Source organism: Lepisosteus platostomus, chromosome 23, assembly GCF_059453375.1.
Source record: "Lepisosteus platostomus isolate fLepPlt1 chromosome 23, fLepPlt1.hap1, whole genome shotgun sequence".
In the NCBI taxonomy this organism is placed as follows: Eukaryota; Metazoa; Chordata; class Actinopteri; order Semionotiformes; family Lepisosteidae; genus Lepisosteus; species Lepisosteus platostomus.
Window position 1 is genome coordinate 17,304,724 of NC_142633.1, and position 22,650 is coordinate 17,327,373.

At 51.2% G+C, this 22,650-nt stretch overlaps 1 protein-coding gene across 10 annotated transcripts in view; it reads left to right on the forward strand.

The window, feature by feature from the left end:
- The window catches only part of agrn (agrin), a 166,342-nt gene that overhangs the window by 45,238 nt on the left and 98,454 nt on the right, over positions 1–22,650 (forward strand). For 6 of the 10 annotated variants that reach the window (XM_088616711.1, XM_088616699.1, XM_088616700.1 and 3 more), the window contains one exon: positions 13,046–13,066. The exons of the other annotated variants lie outside the window; for them this stretch is intronic. In XM_088616711.1, coding sequence (XP_088472837.1) covers positions 13,046–13,066 — 21 coding nt within the window. The remainder of the gene's footprint in view (positions 1–13,045; positions 13,067–22,650) is intronic. 10 annotated transcript variants of the gene reach the window in all.

The window sequence follows — 22,650 nt, forward strand, 5'->3', positions numbered from 1 at the left end:
GTGTGTGTGTGTGTGTGTGTGTGTGTGTGTGTGTGTGTGTGTGTGTGTGTCAGTCAGGCTCTCATAAACAATTAAAGCTCTTTTACCGACACGCTGGGACTCGTGACACCTCTCCCTGTATCGTCTGACAGCGGCCCGGGGAACCTGATCCGATCGCTGCCCGGCCGGGTCTGTGCCTGAAATGCAGGCATGGGCTGGATCACAGTAAGGCTTCTTGTGGAGCTGATAACCGCTGGCAGTCCCTGCCTCCGCACACGGTGTAAAGTGAGCCTGCTAGGTACCAGCGCCGTGATGACGTACTGCACTGTCCCCTGTGTGTCTGCAGAAAAGTCCCTCCTTGTTCTGAGACGCAAGGGGAGGCTCTGGGTCTGGGAATTGGAAGACGTTGCACATGTGTGATGTGTGTGTGTCGTGTGCGATGTGTGTGTGTTGTGTGCAATGTGTATGCGTTGTGTGTGATGTGTGTGTGTGATGTATGTGTGCGATGAGTGTGTGTTGTGTGTGTGATGTGTGTGTCGTGTGCGATGTGTGTGTTGTGTGCGATGTATATGCGTTGTGTGTGATGTATGTGTGCGATGAGTGTGTGTTGTGTATGTGTGCGATGAGTGTGTGTTGTGTGATGTGTGTGTGTTGTGTGTGTCGTGTGCAATGTGTGTGTTGTGTGCGATGTATATGCGTTGTGTGCGATGAGTGTGTGTTGTGTGATGTGTGTGCGATGTGTGTGTCTGGGGCGCGCAGGCTGGAGCCTGCTCTGTGAAGCGAGAGGCAGTGCTCCTCCACAGTGGGCAGGCCTGTGCTGACCTGCCCTGCATTCTTTCCCCGAAAGGCCTGTGGGGCACAGTGGGGCTTTTTCTGCAGCACAGAAAAGCGCTTTGAGTGAAGCTGAGGTCTGAAGCGGCGGAGATGCTGCAGACCTGGGCCCTCCCTCTGCAGGGCGGTGGCAGAGCAGGGACACGATGGGGAGTCCGTAAGGCTCCCGTCGCAGAGCGGCCTGTTCCGTCTCGGGGTTTGTAAGCTGCAGAGCCCCGTGGGAATGGGTTCAAGTGTGTGTTTGTCTGGAGTTCAAGTAGCCTCTCTGGTTCCACTCAGGCTGGGATCCTGAGATCCACCTGCTGAATCTCCGTGGTTTGAGCTGTTCCCAAGCTGAGCAGAGCTGCTCTTGACAGGCCTCTGCCCTCAGACGAGGGGAAACCAGCTGCTGGAAACTCTGTCCCGAACGCGTTTAATTGTCTGCTCTGTCGCCGGATTCAGATTTCACCCCGTCCTTTAAATCGCGTTAGGGTCGAGCTCTGCTCATGTAAGAGCTGTCGTAAAACAGCTTCACGAGGGGCTGGATGGGCAGCTGGAAAATGTGGCGTGTCTGCAGGTTCAGGGCAGTGGAGGGACTTTTTCCGATCTCTTTTTCACTAACTGGGGATCTCTGCGCGGACCACATCTGTCTCCATTCCCAGCAAGCAGGCAACCCAGTGATTGGACGGAGCGGCAAAATTTTTAGTAGCAACAAGAATACCTTTATTTAATAATTTCCCTTCTCTTCCCTGTTCCTCGGCTTGAGAGCAAAGAACAGAGCAGGAAACAGCGTTTGTACTCGTTTCTGTTGCTGTTTTTCTCTGGTCTGGCCTGGCTCAGGGCTGGAGGAGAGGAGGGGAAGGGCTGGCCGGGGTGGGGGCTTCAGGAGTTCAGATGCAGGGTCCCGTCTGGTGTTTCTGAAGTCTGGGAGCGAGCGCCGTGATTCCAGGTGGCCGCGGTGGCGCCCCGGCTGCATGCACCCCTGCCGAAGCTAAGAAAGGCTCCCAGCACGGGGCTCCTTTTACATCCGCTCCGGGGGCTCGGGAAGCCGTCCCAGAATCCCCTGCCCCCGCAGACAGAGGTGGACTGTCTGGCTGGGGCTGGAGAGCCGCCTGCTGGGAGAGGGAGCCGCACCTCCCTGGCCAGTAGGATCAGGCATCAGCCCCCTCTGCGCCAACCCCCCTTCTCGCCTCCCTCTGTTGACAGGGGCTCCTCCTTTTCAACGTCTCTATTAATTGAATTAGCTCCGGCAGAGGGGATAATACGGAGGCCCTTTGTATAATGGATCCATTTATTTCCCAAATAAAAGGCCCGGGATCACAATGGCCGGAGGAGTTTGAATAATCCGAGTTCTACAGTGGTCTAAAAGTTTCTGCCATGTGCTCCCCCTGCTGGATGGATGAGGCATAACTGTCTGGAGAGCAGGGGGCAGGAGCAGACTCTGCTGCTGGTTCTGTAACATCGGAGGAACTGACCCTTGCAGTGAGTAACTACACATCTGCAACTGAACATGTGTTGGACTCATTAAAGTGAACATGTTTACTTGGGTCACAGGTCTGAGCAAAGGGTGCAGAGGAGGAGAAAAATAGAGCAGTGAAATAGAAAGGGTTTGAAAGAAAAGCTGTGAAAGCAACAACAGCCAAGGTTCCTGGAAATGTTCCAGGCAAGGGCTCTGCAGCAGTGGTTTGTGGTTAACGGTGGTATCCAAGGCTGGGATGTGAGCAATTCAAATAATCTCTCCACATCCTTCACAAAACCCTCCCGCCAGTGCCTTTCACTCCCAGTGGGGAATGGGTCTGCAGTCCTCTCCAGCTCCTGGAATTAATAGCTTAGTGTGAACAAGGAAACTTCGTTAAACTGATTGCAGTTGACTTCCGGCGCATCTGCGGCCAATTAGCTGAGTGAGGGAAGAGCTGATGAGCGTTGTGGGTAATGTGGGTGAGCCTCACACAGGCGGAGAGGTTTTTGTTTTTGCAGGGAAGGAACTTGTTTAGTTCAGTCTTTCCCTATTTCTGAGGAGGTGTTTGTGGACAAGCACTGTGATGTGAGGGCTGTGGAACACCTTGCTCTCCTGCTGCAGGTGGTTGAAGGTGAAATGGATTAAAACACTGCGAGGCTGGAGCCTGGGCCTGTTGCTGTAGTTTTCCTGCGCCGTCGACAGCCAAGATTAGAAACCCTGTCGGCCGGTGTCCAGGCTGCGTCTCTTAAAGCGCTGCCCGTGCTTTTATGGGCAGGCTGCGACTGGTCGTTGGGACTGGGAGCGCGTGTTTAGATATCAGCACAAAGAGCCTCGTCCATAAAAGGCCTGCAGTCTGAAGGCCAGCTCTTCAGGAGCGGGATTGTTCCATCGGGGAACGTGTTTCTGGCGAGGTGGAGCTTGCCTTGGCTTGGAGTCTCTGCCCCTGTGTGGCAGTGCCCCCTCCTCCATATTTCTGTGAGAGGGTCAAACCTGCACGATCTCCTCTCGTGTCTGACATCTCTCTTTGATGGCACATTACCCCTGAAGAGGCTGTGCTCATAAACGAACTGCTCCTCGCCTCGCAAAGATGAAAGCAGCCAGGAAGCTTTTGTTGCAGAAATGCCTTTTATATTAATTATCTGGGCCGTTTTCAGCTTTCCGGGCTCTTCTGAAGTCCTTTCTTCGCTTCCTCTCCCCACGCAGGTCTGCGGCGAGGGCTGCTCTTGCTCTGTGTTGTGTGTCTGCTCCTCCTACAGGTGCACCAGACAGCCCGGCTGCCGATTTGACAGGCCCTTTGTCTCATGAATTTTGTTTTTTTCGCTCCGCTTTAAAGTGAGACTTCAAAGGCTGGGCACTGGCATTGGCAAAGACAGGAGGCCACATCAGCGACCCGAAAGAAAGTCTGTACCGCTTTCTGAGGTCTTCTCGTTATGGAAAAGCAGACTGAAGGAGCTCTGGCTGAGAGGATAAATCACACTTCTGGTTTTATATACCTGATTATTGCTCAATTACCTGACAGGTGTTTCCTATGGTGTTATTTCATTAGTAGTAGTTTTTCTCATCTGCTCGGCTAAAATGTTTTCTGTAGCAGAGCAGAGGTGCCTGTAGTAAAGCTGTATTCTATCTATGTAAGCTGGGAAGATCTGCCTTTACACGCTGCTTGCTCAGTGTGGTGCAGTAAGAGTTCAGTGGTCCTAGCCTGCTGTCTAGCCAGGGAGCGTTACTCCCATAATTCCCTCCCCTCCAGCTGTGTGCTACCTTAGTTACTGGACCACCACTCCCACTCTTTCTGTAGATACAGGATAAAAACCAGTACAACAATCTTAACTTCCAGAACTGCAGTCTGAAGTCTGAGGATAAGATCCTTGTATCAGTTAACTACTGGAAATCTTTTTCGATCACCACACAAAGATGTGCATCTTTGTAAACGGCGGCGCGTGCTTCTGTTTAGATCAGATAGGTCTGTTTTATGAAGCCGGAGCAGAGGAAGACATGCCCCTTTGGAGAAGACCGTTGTTGAACGGAGGTGAAGGCAGGAGCCTGAGGGGTTGTGCCACAGGTTTGCTGTTTAAATGATGACTGCAGTGGCTCAGTGGATGGATGATGTTCAGTCTTGTTTAAACAAGGCTCTTTTATTAACTGCATTTCCAAAGCTGCTGTCGGATTGTCGGGGGCGGCGCTATTTAAATACAGTCCCTCTGCTTTGAGTGCTGTAATTGTGTTGTGAGCTCCTAGATTAGTGTGGATGAATGGATGATATTAGTCCAATCAAAAGATCAGGGCAGATAATGGCAGAACATCTGCTCAGGGCCTGGATATTGTTGGATTGGCTTAGAATAATGGCTTTAACCTCAGGGCTCAATTTCTCTTCGGTTTAGCAAACAAAACACCCCTAGCAGGGGGAGCTCCATCAGCACGCATGGAAAGGGCTTTGAGGTTTCCTATGGGGGCCATGCAGCTGTGTGTGAGCCTATAGTATGTGTGGATCTATATTCTTCCCAATCATAGAAGACTCTGTATGTTGCAGGTAATGGAATCTTGTCTGGGGGTCTTCCGGGTGGCTCTCGCAGGTTCAAGTGCGGGTTCAAGGGGTCTCCCGAGCTCCCCTGCTGTCTGTGACACAGTTCCCCTGTGGGCTCCTGGCTGGGCACTGCCTGGGTATGGGAAACTAGAATTGGAGACTAGCTCTGACGCCAGGCCCCTGATATCAATAAGAGAACTAAGCAGGTACAGTTTACTGACCTGAGGTAGGAATCCAGCTGTTGACAGATGTTTGGGTCCTTGAATCTTAAAGTCATTTAATCACTTGAATACCTCTTTTGATGCTTAAGTGGGTGTTTAGCCAACCCAGGAAGAGGCCTCACTGACAACTGCTCAGTTGAAGAAGCCGTAAATAATTCTTATTTCTGTCTTAGTTGATTGTGCTGATGCTGAAGTTACCAGCTTGAGGACCAGGCTGGCTAGAGCAGAGTGGCTACAGCTGTTCCCTTGAGGGCTCGGCAGGAGTGGCTCTGCTGCCAAGGATGTGAACCCTCAGCCTCTGAGGCGGGAGGGCAGGTCTCTGGTCACCCCTCCACTCGGCGGACTAGTGTCTGACACCCGACCCAGCACGAGGCTGCAGAGTGGTGACACACGCAAGGCTCTCCCCTGCTTAAAACCATTTCAGAAGGCCCCAGACGCACTCTAGGAGTTGTTAAAGGCAACGATGACACCTCACAAAGCCGATATTGCACAGCAGTTCGCCCTCCTCGTCGCTGCGCTGTGCTTCCTGTTTCTGATTCACTTGAGACTGGGGGGGCACAGGGGGGAGGGGGCCTCACGCTTCTGCTTAAACAGAAAACAGGAAAATCTACAGTCATCTGAACATCATCAAATAAATCAGGTTTTCTGCACAGAACACAAACAGTTCATACTCTGCGATTCCCTGTTACTGAAGGAGTGAGTAGGTGGCTTTTACAAGCTCCGCCGAAGATGCCGTTTCTATGAAGTGACTCCCAAAGTTCTGTCCAGTTTTGCATCAGTCTTTGAGACCTGTCTGGAGCGCATTTGTCGACGTGCCGCGTTAAATCGTGCTTGCTCTCTTACTAGTGCTGTCCTGTCCAGCTATTCCTTGGAAGGCTGGATAAGACTGAGAGGAGGGCTTGGGGGCCAGCCCCCCCCCCCACGACTCTCCTAATGGAGCTAGTAGCCAGAGATGGGGATGATGGGCTGTTTAACCTTGAGTGTCACCTGGTTTTGCGCACTTGTGTGACGCAGAGACAGAGCGCATTAGAGAACAGTCTCCTCAGGTCCTCTATTGATATTCCAGGGGGATGGCTGTGTGCGGGGGGGGGTCCGAGCATCATCGCAAGTGAACTAATGCACTCGTTTAATTCCCCCTCCTCGCTGTCAGCCAGATCACTTAAGGCAATTGCTTTGGAGTGCCCTCTCCGCGCGGCTCGCGGCTCGGGCGAGCTGCTCCGAATGCAAAGCTGCCTTCCCCTCCCCCGCCAGCTGATTGCTTCCGTTTCAGCGGCCCCGGGCTCCTCCGTGAGGCCGCAGGTGTCCCGGCAGCCCTCCGTGGAAAACCGCCGAGCCGCTCTGCGCTTCTCCGCTGGCCGCCGTGTGGCGCCGTCACGCGGTCGTGCTCGATCAAGCGGCGCTCCTGGGATTACCGCTGTGCTGATTAACCTAGCGGCTCTCTCCGGCCTGATCAATTACCTGCTGAGGAGAACAAGTCACTGGTTTTCATTGGCGCGCGGGGAGCAGAGCCTTGTGCCGTAACGATTAGGATTGATTAAGATTGATGAGCGCTGCTCTGACACGCAGCAGTCCCTCTGGGGTCAGGAGGTCCTCGGTTTGCCATTTAGGCTAAATATTTTGTTCGGAGAGCAAGGTCTGTTTCGTGTCTCCTCTGTGATGATGCTGACAACTTAATCAGTGTGGAAATTGTTTCAGCAAATTCATTCCTCTTCCCTCATTTGACACTGCTCTGAGATTTAGTGAGGCTACACCCTGCCGCTGAACGGCCATAAATCCTTGTATAATCTCCCCTCCCTGGCATGTGTCTGGAGACAGCCCGGGATCCCAGGATGGATTTCCCGGGAATGCTCATTTCACAGGGGCAGTTCCTCCGTGGATCCCAAAGGGCTGATGTGAAATAAATGTCCTTTGTGCGAGAGCTGTGTGAAAGGTTAAAACACTCAGGACAAGCTCCTATATTTATGATCCGAAACTTTGTTGCATTTGTGAGATCCTGAAGCGTTCTCATCTCTCCTTCAAGCTTTCTCGTGCCAGAACATCTCAGTTCCCTGAGATGAGGGACACGAGGGACAGTGAATAACCAGCTGTGTGGATAAATCAAAACAGCTGGATGAGATCGTCAGGTCAGTTCACTGCAAGTGGCTGGGTGGGTCAGATGGCTTCCAGTTGCCTTTTGATGAATATTCTCATAATGAATATTTCCTTTTCTCTGGGTAAAACCGAGAAGCGCTTTTAATGCTGATCGCTCTGCAGTGTTGCTGAAAGGACTGTGCTCTTAGAAACGAGAACAATCTGACAAGAGACCCTCATCTCCTCTGTCTTTCCAGCTTTCCGGAGGGTAAGACTTAAACTTTCATGAGTGCAAGTTGTGTGATTCCTGCAGTGGCATTAATTAAAGGGGGGGGAAACAGAAAAAGAGAAAGAGAAAGGAGGAAAATGAAAAAGGCCGCGGAGGGGAGCCGCAGTAGCGCTCTGGAGCTGTCACTGGCGCAGGTAATTAAGCAGCTCTGCTCACTTGCCACCCATTAGCTCTGCTTGGAGTTGTGCCTGGAACATGCAGGCCGTAAATTAACATAGCTACTGAAGGAGCTTTACATGGCATTTTCCTGCGTGATTAAAAGCCGTTGGCTTTGAATCGGGTGATTTTTGTTTTATTAAACAGGCCAATTTGTTTAATGAGAAGAGGCTCTGTTTGCAGATAGCTTGAATTTTTTACATTCAGTCTTCCAGCTCTTCCTCAAGGGAGGCACTGTGCCAGGAGTGCCTCTACCTGCTGGAGCACAGGTTTCGAAAAGCCTGGTGATGACAAGCAGTATCATGATAATAAGCAGCATCTCCTTGCATGTAAATAGTGTCTCACATATAGAGAGCGGCCTTGTCACTGTGCATCCACCAGTGTGGTCCAGAGCGGAGGTCAGCAACTAAAACCATGTTGATTATGATGAAGATTATTGAGGAAGAGTGAAGAAACGAGTAAGCATCGACAGGGCCACGGCATGATCAGTCTGACAGACCGGTTTCAGAGCAGGAGCTTTTGTGGTTAATGTTCGGGATCACCCAGGGCGCCGAGACACTGCTCCTCTCGCCCTCTCCCCACTGGCGCGGGAGCAGTGGAGGGCTTGCAGGGCCCCTGAGGTCCTCCAGGCAGTGATTCAGTGAAGTACCCTCCTGGGGGCGAAGTGAGAAGACTTGTAGTCAGCGACTGATTGATCCCTGGATCTCAGCCAGCTGTTTCCCACAAATGCTGGGGTAGGGGCTTCAGCAACAACTGGATAGCTCGTTTTGTGCTCTCGCTTCTATTAGGAAGGAAAGGTGCAGACAGCACAGCTGGGGCGCATCGGCATCAGCGCGCTGGCGTTGGCCCTCCTGACCCCGGGAGCAGGAGGCTGCAAGGCTCCGTGGGAGAGCCTGCGACTCTTGAGATGATCCAGGGCTGCTGCACCGGTCTTAATGACCCGGGGTTTGTCTTGGGCAGAGGGAGGATCCCTCCGGACTGTGGCCTCCTGGATTCTCTCACCCAGCAGTTAAGCTGATGGGATCTACAGTGACGGACAAATTCCAGTGTGGAGGAGAAGGGCAATCAGTCGGCTCTAAAGATTAACACCGGTTCCCTCCTGGCGCCCCTTTCAAATCGGGCTTGTTTATGAGCTTCCCATCTCCCCTTTGCCTGGAGAGTGTCCCAGAATAAATAAAATATATATGTTTTTAAACCGAAATCACATTCTAATATAGCGGAGATCTTCCCAGCGTGTAGGAATGAGAAAAAAGCAGGCATTCTGCACTGTCACGGCTTCCCTCTAGATGAAAGAGTGGGATTTCTTTATCGCTTGGTGCTTCTGACAGGCATGGCAAAGTGCTTTAATCTCTGCTCGGATGCTAAATTAAATAAGGCAGTCACAAAGGCCTTGATAATGCCAGACTCAGGTAGTGAGAAATTCTGCTAATGTGGAGGGAAATAAGGTATCTGTATCCCCCTTCCTTCAGATAAGAGCAGGCTTGCCTGGCGTGGTGAAGCCTGTCCGATAACAGGCTTCAGGCTCTGAAGCATTGATCGCCTGAGATTGGCTCGTCTCATTTGTAAAGCAGGGGTTCCTGGGAGCCCTAGGTCATCAGCAGTGCAGGAGCACGTTTCTCTCTGCTTGCTTGACATGAGCCTGCTTGGATGCTGGACCTGGGGCCGATGATCGCAGGCTCTGAAATTCACTTGCCGGTCGTACCCGAAGTTGGTGTTGCGTCTTTGATGCAGGAGGTTGACCTGTCAGAACCTGGGCTTTGAGCCTCCGCGGGCCTGGGACTGGAACAGTGGTGTAGTCAGGCCGCTCTGAGAGTCTGAAATGTATCTGCACGGAAGAGACGCGCTCAGATTAGAAGGCGAACAGACGCCTTCATCTTTTTGATCTCTTTCTTTTCTGTGTCCCTGAACCTGCTTGTCTGCCACAGAAAGTCTGGGAGTCCCCCTGCGTGTGAAGGGAGAGGAAGACGAGAGAAGCAGTAGGAGAGAAGTAAAGAGCCTGAGCTTTACTTTCTCTGGGAAAGAGAGGCTGACAAAGTGCCGAGGGCACTGTGCTCCTCACACAGCTGGGCACTGATGGAGCTGTTCAGGGCTCAGGGTCCCGGCTGTGTGAAAGCGCTCTGCCTCAGCGCGCTTGAATCTGGATCAGAGAATAGCCTATTCACAGCCCGCCGGCGCAGGCTCACAGGCAGAGCCGTTGTTCCGAGTTCATCTTCGGGATTCGGGATTGTTCAGGCAGTCACTTTTTCGGGCTTTGATGATGTCAGGATTTTCAAAGAGCAACAGACCCGGCTGCTCAAGGAAGCAGTGAACTGGTTGTCTTTTGAAAGACCCGCAGAGGCCCGAAGACCGAGCAGGCGTGATTCCTCTCTCTTTTCCCTCCTCCCCTGGCTGTGAGTCCTGAACCCCTGCCAGTTCATCACAGACCCCGACAGCCAGGGGTCACACACACACTCACACTCACACACACACACACTCTCACACACTCACACTCACACACACTCACACACACACACACACTCTCACACACTCACACTCACACACACTCACACACACACACACACTCTCACACACTCACACTCACACACACTCACACACACACACACTCTCACACACTCACACACACACACACTCACACATACACTCACACTCTCACACACACTCACACACACACTCTCACACACACTCACACTCTCACACACACACACACACTCACACTCTCACACACACACACACTCACACTCTCACACACACACTCTCACACACACACACTCACACTCTCACACTCTCACACACTCACACACTCACACACACACACACTCACACTCACACTCACACTCTCACACACACTCTCACACACTCGCTCACACACACACACACACTCTCACACACACACACACTTTCACACACACACACTTTCACACACACACACGCTCACGCACGCACACACACACACAGCGTACTTGGCTTAAGTGTTCCATTCAGATCAAACACCACCGCTCACTCTGTCTCTCAGACACAAAACAAAAAAGACTTGGAATGTTTTGGATCTTTTTTATCAAGTAATGTTATCCTGAACTTCATCAAAGCTGTTTTTTTTTAACCCTAAAGGCACAGCGAACACTGAGCCACACTTCACATCCAGCAGAAGCTGGCAGTAGCTTAAAGTTCTGTTCCTACTGACTAACAAACCCCAGAGACTTTGTCTGGGGAAAAAGAAAAAAGCAGAAGGCGTCTCGAAATGAGATTTTAATCAAACGCTGCTGTTTAACATCATCTGTGTTTGTGCTTTAAGCTTGACTGTTATATTTTGCTGTCGCTTGAACTGAGATTTGGATAGTTGGGACGGATCGAAACGGCGCCCCCAAGTGTCAGATGTTGTGCCCAGCTGCGCCATGATGCTGCCCTGCCCTGACAGAGGAGTTGGCAGCCTTCGTTTTGTATTTCCAAAAGGGCTGGGGGGGACAGTAGCCTAATATTTGTGGCCTCCCAGTCGCACTGCATGTAGAAATCATTAAATATGAGAACCCAAATCGCGCACCTCCATGCTGCACACGCGGTGCGGCGGCACAGTGGCGCTGGGGTGGGACGAAGGCCCTTGACTTCTGAAGCCCACCGCTCCACGGCCCAGACCCGCCGAGCCCCCAGCGCGCTTCAGTCCTCCTAAAGCACGTCACAGGCCCACAGACAAACAAGCACTGTGGGCAAGCGGTCTTGTGGCTCTGTTCTCTCTGACCAGTGTCTGCTCAGCACCAACGCACAAACTTAACTAGAAAGGCGTAGCTGACAAAGTAGGTGAGCATTCAGCCTGGGCTCAGCAGCGGATACAGCTCCACATTTACACCACACACACACAGGCTTAAAGTTTTGGCTGCTGCAAAGGACAGTGGGAAGGGGGCTGCAAAGAGTCTCTGACGCTGCTGGAAGGGTCTTTCTGTAATCAGGTCTTAATAATACATGGCTGTGCGACATGCTTTTATTCTGGGGTAAACACTCCCCCAGCGTTGCCATGTTTTATGGATGAGCCCCTGCACGTAGGCGCTGTTCCTCCAGCCATCCTTAATCTGCATGAGAATAGGACTGACACTGAAAAGAACTTACTATGAGGTTCCCGAGCTGCTCAAATCAGTCCGGCTGGCCACACAGAGCGCAGGACGAGGCCTGTTTTATTGCAGATCACGCGGCTGGGCTCCGGGGGGGGAAGGCTGTGAGTCGTTCTGGGCGTCCCTGAGCACTGCGCAAATGACCGGGCTGAGCCCGAGGCCGTGCTGTGAGACTCCGAAGTTAGAGCTGCCTGGTCGCGAGCTGAGCTTCAGCCGCAGCGGGTGAACTGTTCACGCTGCGTGCAGAGTCCGGAACGGGGTTTAGGCACAAGACTGCAGCACCCCTAACCTGCTCCAGACTCCCTGGCTCTCTGCCTGAATATTTTTCGCTGTTACGCGAAGCATCATTAGCCTGATGTTCGGTGTGGTTATTCTGTGTGACCTGACTCGCTCGGCTCATAGGGATCGGGGATCGGGGATCGGGGATCACTTGAGATGTTTTTCTGCGATTAGCTCAGAGTCTGGTGGAAAGGGGGCACCACAAGCTGGCCCTCTTGGTCGCTGTGGAGCTGGCTTCCTCTCCTCTGCAAGCGTGAGGGTTTCTGCTGTGAGCGGAGCGGCGAGGGTTAATCTGTGATTCTTACGATGGAGAGGCGAAGCAGCAGAGTTTCCCACGGGTGCCCCTTCGCTCAGGTGGTGAGAACTCTGCTCCGCAGGGCTTTTCCAGTCCATAGGGAAGAGCACTGCGCTGCAAGTGAACCTGTCGGTCCCTAATCCCATCTCAACACAGTGGATTGCGCTGGTGGGAGGAAAGAGGTTCATTTGAAATCTCCTTCATCCCAGAAGAAATTTCTTTGCCTTTAAATATGCAGGAAGGGCAACAAGCCAAGGATTTTGAGAAAGCAAGGGCAGAATTCCCCTGTTTCACAAAACATCAATGAAAAGAAAACAGTCCCTCTTTTCTTAATCATTAAACTTTCAAAACTTTCTTATGGCTCTTGGAATCTAATTATAAACCTAATTAATAATCTGATGTCCTGTGGGAACCGTGGTGTAGACTTTCTGGCTGGGGTCTGCAGGCGGGTTCTCTTCTTTGCCGGGTCTTGTGAAGTCTTGTGATGGGCTGGGACTGGAAGTGCTTCCAGTTTTCAAACGGTGCTGTGTCTCTCTCAGCCCCCACACCTCCACTCTCTCCCCCCCCCTCCCCTCTCCCTCCTGTTGTGAGTGTCTTTGCAGCTGTGTGGCTCAATCTTTTCTGCCCGACACTGGTCCATGTTAACCGTGAGATAAACGTCCTGATTGCACCCTCGTTTCTCTCCCTGCTCCCTGTCTCCGGTGCCTCTCAGCCCTGCTCCTCGGTGTCAGTGGGTTTTTGTTCTCAAAGCACTTGCCTGTGTAAATCAAGGGTCATTATTCCCCACACACTCCTTGTCACAGCCTCTCTGCTTGTCTGCTTGCTAATTGTCCTCTCTCTTCTCTTCTGTCCCTTGCTAACTCAAGACCGCAAGATGGCCCCTGCAGGTGAGTAGCATCTCCATTTCTCTTCTGTGTGCTCTGGTACCCTGCTTTCTCAGCTCAGCCATCCACACGGGAGTAAGATACTGTAAGAAACACGACTCTTCGGTGGCTAGTTTGTATCAGTCGTTAACAGAGGTGGCAACTGTGGCAGGAAACTGTGTAACGAGTTCAGAAATACTGCTGCTGGTCTGATGAGGATCATTCTCAGCTGAAGCACCACCCTGGCAAAGAGTGCAAAATGCTTCAGTCTGGCACTGCGTGAAAAAATATATGACACGATATTACTGCTGCGGCACAGGGTTGGCTCTGCTTGCCCTTAGGTGTGTGTGACCTGAGAGCTCTGCAGCTCTGAGAGGAGAGTCATTCAGGAGGTGCTGCTCAGTGCAGGAAGCCTAGAAAAATGGGAAACATCCTCCAGGTGCAAAGTTGAATGTTCCTTCTTACATGAAATCTCCTTCATCCCAGAAGAAATTTCTTTGCCTTTATATTAATAACCTGAGCTCTGCAGTGATTGAAATAGGGTGTAGATATAGTAATATAAGGTCTCCCAGTGCCTATCGAAAGACAGACACGGTAGCTTTTATCGTGCCTCTCACTAATAGCCTTTCACCTGGATGCTGGATTCGGTGAAATTGGAAATTATGTTAATTTTCTGCTGTTGGTAAGGGAGGGCAGAAGTATAACAGCATGGGCCGAGAGCACAGTGCTAATAAATTGCAAAATACGCCGAATAGCTGCTGTCAGTTGCTGTCAGAACACTGGGTATGTCTATAACTAATCCTGTCAGGTAGTATACACAGAAAATAAAAAGCAATCTGTCTTCAAAAATTTACAAAACTCTTTTAATTTAAATGCAGTATGAATTTCTGGTGGCGCAGTGGTTATCTGCCCCATTCCTGGGGTGCAGTCTGCGTGGTGTCTGCTTGATGTCTGCGTGTTCGTGTGGGTTTCCTCCCACAGCTGAAAGACATACTGGTGGGTCGACTGGCTTCTGGGAAAACTGTCCCTGCTGCGAGTGTGTGTCTGTCTGCCCTGCAGTAGAATGGTGTCCTGTCCAAGACGTACCCTGCCTCGCACCCGTTACTACCGAAAGAGTGGTAGAGAGAATGCATTGCTACTCTTGATAGTATTAACCCTGTGAGGTTAAGCTTACCTGATTTTAAAAGAAAATGCAGAGTCCACATCCAGTTTCCTGCAGTATTAAACAACATCAGCAAGCAAACCAGGACACATCGGTGGTATTAGGTTTGTCCAGTGGGACAGGAACTGTCCTGGTGTGTCTGTTTGTGTGCTCTGGCTGTCCGCTGACCTTCGCAGTCTCTTCCCATGATGCATCTGAAGTCTGGACATCGCCGTGCGGTTCTGAAACGCATCCAGTGCCCTGTACCCGGCTGAGCTGGCCTAAAACACAGTACCATGTCAAAACTTTTCTGTACTCCACAAGCAAACAGAGCTAAAAAACTGCTCGTCACAACACAATGACAGAGGTCAGCTCTTAATGAAGACGAGAAAAAAGCCCAGCATTGCTCACAGGGAACGAAACCTGAGCTAAGAGCTGGACATACAGAGGATCTTGCAACAGGAAGAGGCCATACTGAGCTGAAAGCTCCTGGGGTGTGCAGGCACGCACGAGCCGCACTTTAAATCCGTCGTCTCGAGCTGCAGGTCTCAGGGTTCTTTAAAACGAGTGTTCAGTCTAATTCGGACGTTCCTGGAGGAGTTGCATGAAATTACGCCCCGGTGTGAAGGCTCTGATCCCACGTGAGATCCCACTCCAAGAGCTCTTGGTGGGATTTTCCTGGCGACACCCGCAAGCACTTGAGAGAGAGAGAGATTTTCATCAGGAGACACCTGATCTCAGCCAGACGAGCTCTCAGTATGCACATCTGGCTTTGTCGTTGACAGTGAGCCCACCAGTTCCTTTCCTGATGTCCACGCCGCCCCCGCCCCCCAGCGTGCCGGAGTAAACAGAGCCCTGAACCCCGCGGTGTGGGAAGAGTGGGGGCTGTGGCTTTGATCCCCGGTGGGATCGCACATACAGCACCGGCCCGGAGCTCAGAGACCATTGTCTTTCCACTTCAACCCGAGATAGGAACATAGTCAGTATTTGTGCTGGATTAGAGAAATTTGCATCCATCCCCAGTAAACCTGAGAGACTGTTGTTATATGTTTAGACAGATTTGGTAGGAATGGACAGTTTGTAGCCTGCCTGTGCATTTTTGCTGTACCCACACTTTAAAAACCCTCTTTCTGGACCCCAATACTACTGCGTGAGCCTGTCTGTCCCACTCCTTCTCCGTCTCACTCTTCTGCACTTAACGTCTTGTGTTAAGTGAATTACTCACTTCTCTCTGTTCTGGCCATGTGGTTATCCTTAACAGAAATGTTTAATGGGAAGAAAGCCACGCTTGTCAGTGATCGATCGATCGATCGATCGATTGATTTATTGGCGGCCACTTGTCCGGGGTCCTGCTGGGCCCGGGCCGGCGGGATTCGCCCAGGCTGCTGGCTGTGTGCCGCCCTGCAGGCCACTGGGGTTGCCAGGGAGCGGCCCTGGTGAGTGCAGGGAGAATGAGGGGCACCCTGAGGCCGCCGCCTGGCGTTTCGGTGTCCCCCCTTTTTTCCTCCGGGCCTGACGGGCCTTCTTCTCCAGTCTGTGGCAGGACTGACACTCGCAGGCTCAGGCAGCTCAGCTGTTTGTGAAAGTGCTCTTCCGTGTGTGTGTGTGTGTGCGGCAGGGCAGGTCGGTAAACAGTTCTACCACACAGGCGGGGAAAGGCCCACTCTGCGCCAGCTGGCGTTTGCGTGGTCTGGGAGCACTGGGAGCATACAGGCCGGTCCTGCTCCTCCGCTCACTGCGGTGTGTGAGTCCTTTGTGCTCTGCTCCCTAAGGGGGGGAAATAACGAGAAGGAAAATCACCTGTTTTCACGCGGCTTGCACGTGTTGTGCTGTACCTGCACTTTAAAAGCCTGCTTATGGGCTGTGAGTGCCACTGTATGATGATGGGTGTCACGCGCCCCTTCTCTTACTCTTCTGGAGATCGAACCCTCAACATCATGCAGGTCCGTATGCAGATGACTGTGGCCAAAGTATGTTTTAACGGCTCTGGCAAGCCCGTTGTTTCTGGGGCAGGGAGTAGATGCGTTCAGCACGGTGGGGCCTGGCTGGGCTACGGCACTTGCAGAGAGGGCTGGAGGGTTTCGCTGGATGAGATCCACAGCGCCCCCTGTGGACACGCAGGGTCTCTGCAACCGAGGAAGTGAGGCTTCAGCATGCCTGTAGAAGTGCAGTGTGCCCAGGGCGAAGAGCAAGGTCAGGGCTGAAACTGACCCGCCACAGGAGAGGTCAGGAGGGAGAGAGAATTAATGGTAGAGAGCTCAGGAAGTTTCTGCTGTGGAAAAAAAAACTAAATACCAAAGACGTGAGCATAAATAGTTGCTGCATTTCCGCCTCTTGTTTTATTTATTAACTGCTGTAATATAGTATATACATGTATGTGGGTTATGCGTGGGTCCTCTTGAAGATTTCTTAATGACTTTTGCTCCTGTTCCTGAGTGAGCACAAGGACTTGTCTCGGTGCCTTTCCTTCTAGCCATAACTGTTTACCTCCGGTGAAAGCAGCTGTGCACTGAAGCACAAACACTTTAACCTGGGAAATTAAGATCTGGAGCGCGAGCTCTCCGAAATGCAATTACAGGTCTCGAGAAAATCTTCAGTAATGTTCAGTTCGGCTTGTTTGCACATACTGTACAGGAGTTGCTCCTGAAGCAAAAGGAGGCCGAGCTGTGTGTGCAGAGACTCCGCAGTTGAGGATGTAACTGTTGTGTATGGAATTTAAGAAGACATTACAACATATGTCACAAGCTGGCAGCCTGCTGTTCACTGCTAAGAATTGTGCTTCCTGGGGCACGAGGACTTGTGCCTTCTGTGGCACAGAGCACTTTGGCAGGCAGATGGAGGGCAGCTAAGTCTTGTTAAGATAAGGGCTGACCGGATCTTACTGAAAACGGGGTGAACTGTCTCAGCGCAGGTCAAGGCAGTGAAGGGGGTGCACTCTCTTACAGAGAGAAAAGGACAGCAGTTTCAGGACTCTGCAGCTGCAGGGAGCCCCACGTCGATACAACTTTGATTTATATTGAGTATGCATGCCTGGTCTGATTTTTTCTCCTGTGTTTTTTGTCTTTAGTCTAAAATACCTAGCAGGACTCTCCCCTAATTGCTAGCCCTGTTCCACACCTGCACAGTTACTGTTTCCCTCCTAAATTTTAATTTCTGCGCTGTTGACCTTTCATAGAACTGAGAAGGTTTCTACCAAAGTAAGAGCTAAGTGTTAAGCCTTTAAGAACAGAAGACCACAAGCAAGCTCAGGTTGACAGCTCCTGCAGCAGTGCGCCTGCTCTCTGTCTCTGGGGAACTGGTGTAAAAAGAGAAATTGTGTTATGGGGAAAAAGCGCCACCTGTTGTTCACTAACACTACCTCCAGCAGCGTCCTGGTTTTTCTTGGAAGCCTCTGTTCCCGGGACAGAACGGTATTACAGTCCTGCTGTCTGAAGAGGCCTCCTTTTGGCTGACAGGCAGCGTGACCTCAGCTGCACTCAGCGTGCCGGGTTCACACTAACCTGCTCCCCTGGGGCTGTTGATGAACTCGTCAGATGTGAGGCGCAGCAGCACTCCCCAGTGCAGAGGAGCCTCAGTCAGCAGCGTGTCTCGGCCTGCGCTGTGCTCCCGCGGTCACACGGGTTAACTCTCTGGGTTCTGCATTTCCTCCGGGCCTGGAACACGTTGAAAGCAGAGGAGCCCACAATGTCTGACTCCAGGACTTTTCTGTCAAGAATTTTTAAAAACTTTTTATCAGCAGCCCAAAACATGTTAGACTGGAGAGGGTTGGGAGAGGGCAGGAGGAGCTCCCAGCTCTGTGGCTGTGCCTTGGGCTGGGCCGTGCTGTGGACGCATGACGGGACAGCGTGGTATTTCAGATTGGTTTTCATCTCTGCTCTGGACGCAGAGGCTGTGCCCTCTGCAAGCTCCCTTTTGGGGACAGGTGCCTCACAGTTCTTTCGATTTTGGGGGCCATCTAGTGGAGAAGATCGAAATGCTCTCAGGTGTGGGCTGACTCGTCAGACTGGGGGGTGTGGCAGTGCTCTTGCAGACCTGCTGTGGGATTTGCTCGGAACCGTCAACAAAGCAACGACGACGAGAGATTGTTAACTCCCGGGGAATGATTGTCAGATTCCCTGCGTACACCACCTTGTGTGGAAGATCATGAGGTTTCGGCGGCTTTATTAGAAATGTCGCCAGTCTTCCTTGATTACTTCCTGAAGTGGCAGAGGGAAGGGCCAGGGTCTGTCCACCGTGACCAGGCCTCGGGCATCTGGGGCGCCAGTGCTCGACACGGGCTGGTGGCCTTGTGGGTATCACCAGCCCTGCAGGCCTGCGCCTCTCTCCTGGCCTTAAGCGCCTCCGCCAGATCCATCACCGGTTATCCTCCGCGACCGGAGGGGTCAAAGGTCAGAGTAGTGGACATGCGGGGAATCTGGAGGAGAGCACAGCTCGTGTCACTGTCAGCACTGCAGCGTGTTGGGGTTCGTCTGACTGGTATTGTTGGTATTGAGTAGCCCTGGATATGAATAGGGAAAAGCACCGTCGCCATCTTGTGGTGAAGATTAGGAGTGGCGCCTGAGCAGTACTAAGGGAAGCCGGCACAATTCTTGTTTCTGTATCCGTGAAGCCCAGCAGCGTCTGTTCCATCACGACCAACTGTTCTCTATTTACACTGCAAGAAAATGCATCCAAAGCCAACCAAAATAATAGCCTAGTTCCTTCCTGAACTTCTGGCTAAATTTCTTCAGGTCCTTCTCTATCAGTATCGCCAGGCAGGTAAGCTTCTTACCAAGCTCAGAAAACTCGACTCAAACTGTTGAACTCACCAATTCCTTGATCTTTCAGTCAGTCAGCTCCATCTCTCCTCAAGACAGAAGATAGAACTGAACCCTGAAAGCTCTGCTTCCTGGTTTTTATACGGTCATCTGACCAGTAGTCCTCTAGTAACTGTTGGACCAGCTCTTTCCCCCAGCCTTCTGGGGACTGTGGTCCAGACAAGGGCTGACATCTTGTCTGAACCTGCTGCCCTCTTACACATGACGCATTGTTGCGGTTTTATACTTTGCTTCTGATTGCACCATGCCTATAACACACCTTTACTCTGCTGCCACACTCTGGTCAGCGGTCCGACTTGACCAGGCCTCTCTGTGCCTGACTGCAGTGCTGCCGTGTCACACTGCGGTCATCCTTGCAAAAGGAGTGTGCTCTGCCCTGGCCGACGAACGTCACGCCCCCTGCTGTAACCTTCCATTCTTGGCATAATGCGCACTGATATCCCTCAGTGTCAGGAGTGGCAGTGTCTCACGGATGTCGGAAAGGGCAAGCCATGGAATGCCAAGGAGAGCAGTAAAGACCCTATGCATGGCAGCAAAAGGAGCAACACGGAGGTGAGCCCGGGCTCAGGTAAGGCGGGGGTCACGACATTTGTACCCTCAATTCTGAGCCAGGAGCAGAGCAGACACAGGAAGTAAACAGGCCACAGAACAGGACACACCAGAAAGACATGAATAATCACATGGATTTAGGAGCAGGACAGAAGTCGAGCGCTCTTTAGGAGTGCACAGTGAGTTGAGAATGAACAGTGTGTTCGGGCTGCAGCACACTACGGACTGCAATCGAGAGAGCAGAATCGGACACCTGAACAACAGCATCAAAATATTTTTAACTGAAGTCTGCTTATTTGTTGTCTGTATCCGTCATCTTACATTGAAACTCGGTGTAGTTTATGAGCCTTGTGAGATAACAAGTTCTCACCCCTGTTCTTGAACATACTGTAGAGGATCCAGTCAGTCTTACAGGTCACGCTAAATCAGGGGTCTCCAGCCCTGGTCCTGGACAGTCCAGTCCAGTTAGTCTGGACAGTCACCTGTTTTTAAAGATTGGCATCTGCGGACTATTGAAATTAAGAAGCTTGGTTCTTGAGGGCTGAAGTTTATTGAGATTTTAGTCATAAATGATTGAAGTATAAATTACTTGATTTGTTAAACTGATCACAGTGGAATTGTTCCATATCTCTCCAGATGCTTTGACAAGCCTTGCTGGATTGGTAGCCTTTCAGGGTTGGAGATTGTTAGTTTATCTAATCTATTTTATTAAGTGACTAATCGTTAAGTGGGAGACTGAGGACTGCTACTGGGGCGGATGGTTCCCCAATACTGGCGGTGAGACAGAGCCCATTCTGTCTCTTCTGACCCTGCTGACTGCACAGACCATGCCTGCCACACCGGTCAGACCCTGACCTGCACTGATCCCACTGGGACAGCTTAGATCTCAGAGTCTCAAAATGGGGCATTTCTCAATACAACTGTAGTCACTGTATAATATTATGCTTACTATTACTGGTTCTTTTTGATATTGTTTGGTGTGATCCACACTAAAATGAACAAGCTTTTGTTTGGAACATTCTGATCAGAAGTGTGTACTGTCAGGATTTTGTGGCTCTGACTGGCTGCAGTTGACACCGTGTGTTAATTAAATCCGTGTGGTGTGCAGTTCCTAATCCAGCCACATGGCTGTGCTAGTGCATCACCAGAAGACTGTTAAAATGGATTTTCTTCTCTCCAAGTATCAAAGTAACAGAAGCTACAGGATCTTTTTTTTTTCTCGAAAGGGATAAAATCACGTTACTTTAATCTTGGGTTTGTCAGTCGGCGCATGCTGGGCCGCTGTGGGACAGAGAGACCGGAGTGATTTGAATATTTCTCCAGTCAGCGGAGGCGCGCTGACCTTGGGGTCGGGTTAGGGCGCTGGCTACGCCGTTTTCTTTGGGATAAGTGCGTCCTAATCCACTTATCAGCCACCAGCACAAAGACTGGGCAGAGTGGTCCCCCTGCTGTGATGTTAAGTGCAGATCCCATCTGCTTTGAAGGCATTAAAGATCCCAGAGCACCTGCTGACAAAGAGATTGGGCTCAGGTCTGCCCCCCTCGCTCACTCAGCCCCGAGCCCCGGGCGTCCTCGTCGGAATCAGCCCCACGATGCCCAGGCACGGATATATCCCCCTCACTCCCGGGACAGGGCCCCCTGTCCCACTCTCCACTGCCTGAAGAGCAAAGACGTTTCAGCTCGTCGGGGGGTTTTAAATGCAAAAGAGTCAAACAATATATAGCTGTTAATAAATGTCATAAAAAATTGAATATCTTAATATCTCTAGTGAGCTAAAACAAAAATCCAATATAGTGGTAACAGTGATTGGCGTGATATCATATCAGCTTTTATTTCCTCATGCATTATCGATTTCCTCAGAACTCATTGATACACTGTCCAATGCCAGGAAAGTCGCTCAATAAAGCAACTGTCCCTACAAGCCAGAGCTTCCTCACAGCGACAGGGCGAAACGGGCAGTTCCTGCTTTCCCTAGCTGTTCACTCAGCTGCTGCTGTGGATGGAGACTGTTGGACGGAAGCCAGTAGCTGGGAGAGGCAGGCTGTAGGGAGAGCAGGAGCAGTGGACACCCGCTCACACGTCGACCTGCTGCAGAGCGGTGCTGAGGAGCGCGCAGAAGCTCGACCGGTCAATCTTGTATTTGTTATAGAGCCCTTCACAGCCACTGGCCACTTTGCAGATCTGTGTTGCAGTTAGCAGTAGAACAGCAGCTGAGCGTGTAGGCACAGAGGAGAGGAAAACACCCCCCCAGTGGGACAGAGGAAACCTCTCGATTAATCTTGATCGATCGGGGACAGTCTGTGCAGGGCCAAGGGCTGGGATCCTGCTGTCAGGGGTCTGCTGGCGCGGTAACCCGAGTGAAGGAGCTGAGCTCTCCCAGGTCCTGGGTCTGCTGTCTTGGATCTAGCGTTCAAGCTGTGATGTGTATGAGCAGCACCGGCTCCTGGCAGTGGAGATGTGAAACGTTATTTAACACCCTCTGTGCGTTGCCAGCCCTATTAGATTCTAGATTAAGGAAAACAGAATAAAGATACAGGTCCTGAGAGAAACTGGAAAGGGTTCAGCCCCTGGTTAGTTACAGGGCAACAGATGTGTAAATGCCACTGCTGGGGCAAATTTCTCCACAGCACCACAGACCTCGCTAGCCAGTGCTGGATATAATGCACGTGTTTTGTGGCAAGTGTTGGCTTGTGGAATTCTCTGGGACCACTTCCACACGGATATCCCCAGATGGAAGGTGACATGTGTCGCTACTCAGTTTAATTCTACAGAGTAGAATAATATCCTCTAACTTCAGTTAGGTCCAACTGAAATATAAAAAAAACATCCAGTTGTACATCTCTGTGCCCAGTGTGTAATCAAGGAGTTGAAATTGTGTGTAAAATGTACATTGACTAATTTAATTTGAAGTTAAAATCGCTGTTTACACTGCAGAATGACTTCTAGATATCCTCTAGGTGTTGTTCAGACAGCAGTACTACCCTGTGATTTTGTTTAATTTCACATTGATAGCGTCTTGCGCCATTATGGAAATAAAGACATAATCCGTCATAAGTCTGATTGAACAAATTGGTCTGGGAATCATTCTGTTTAAACCGACA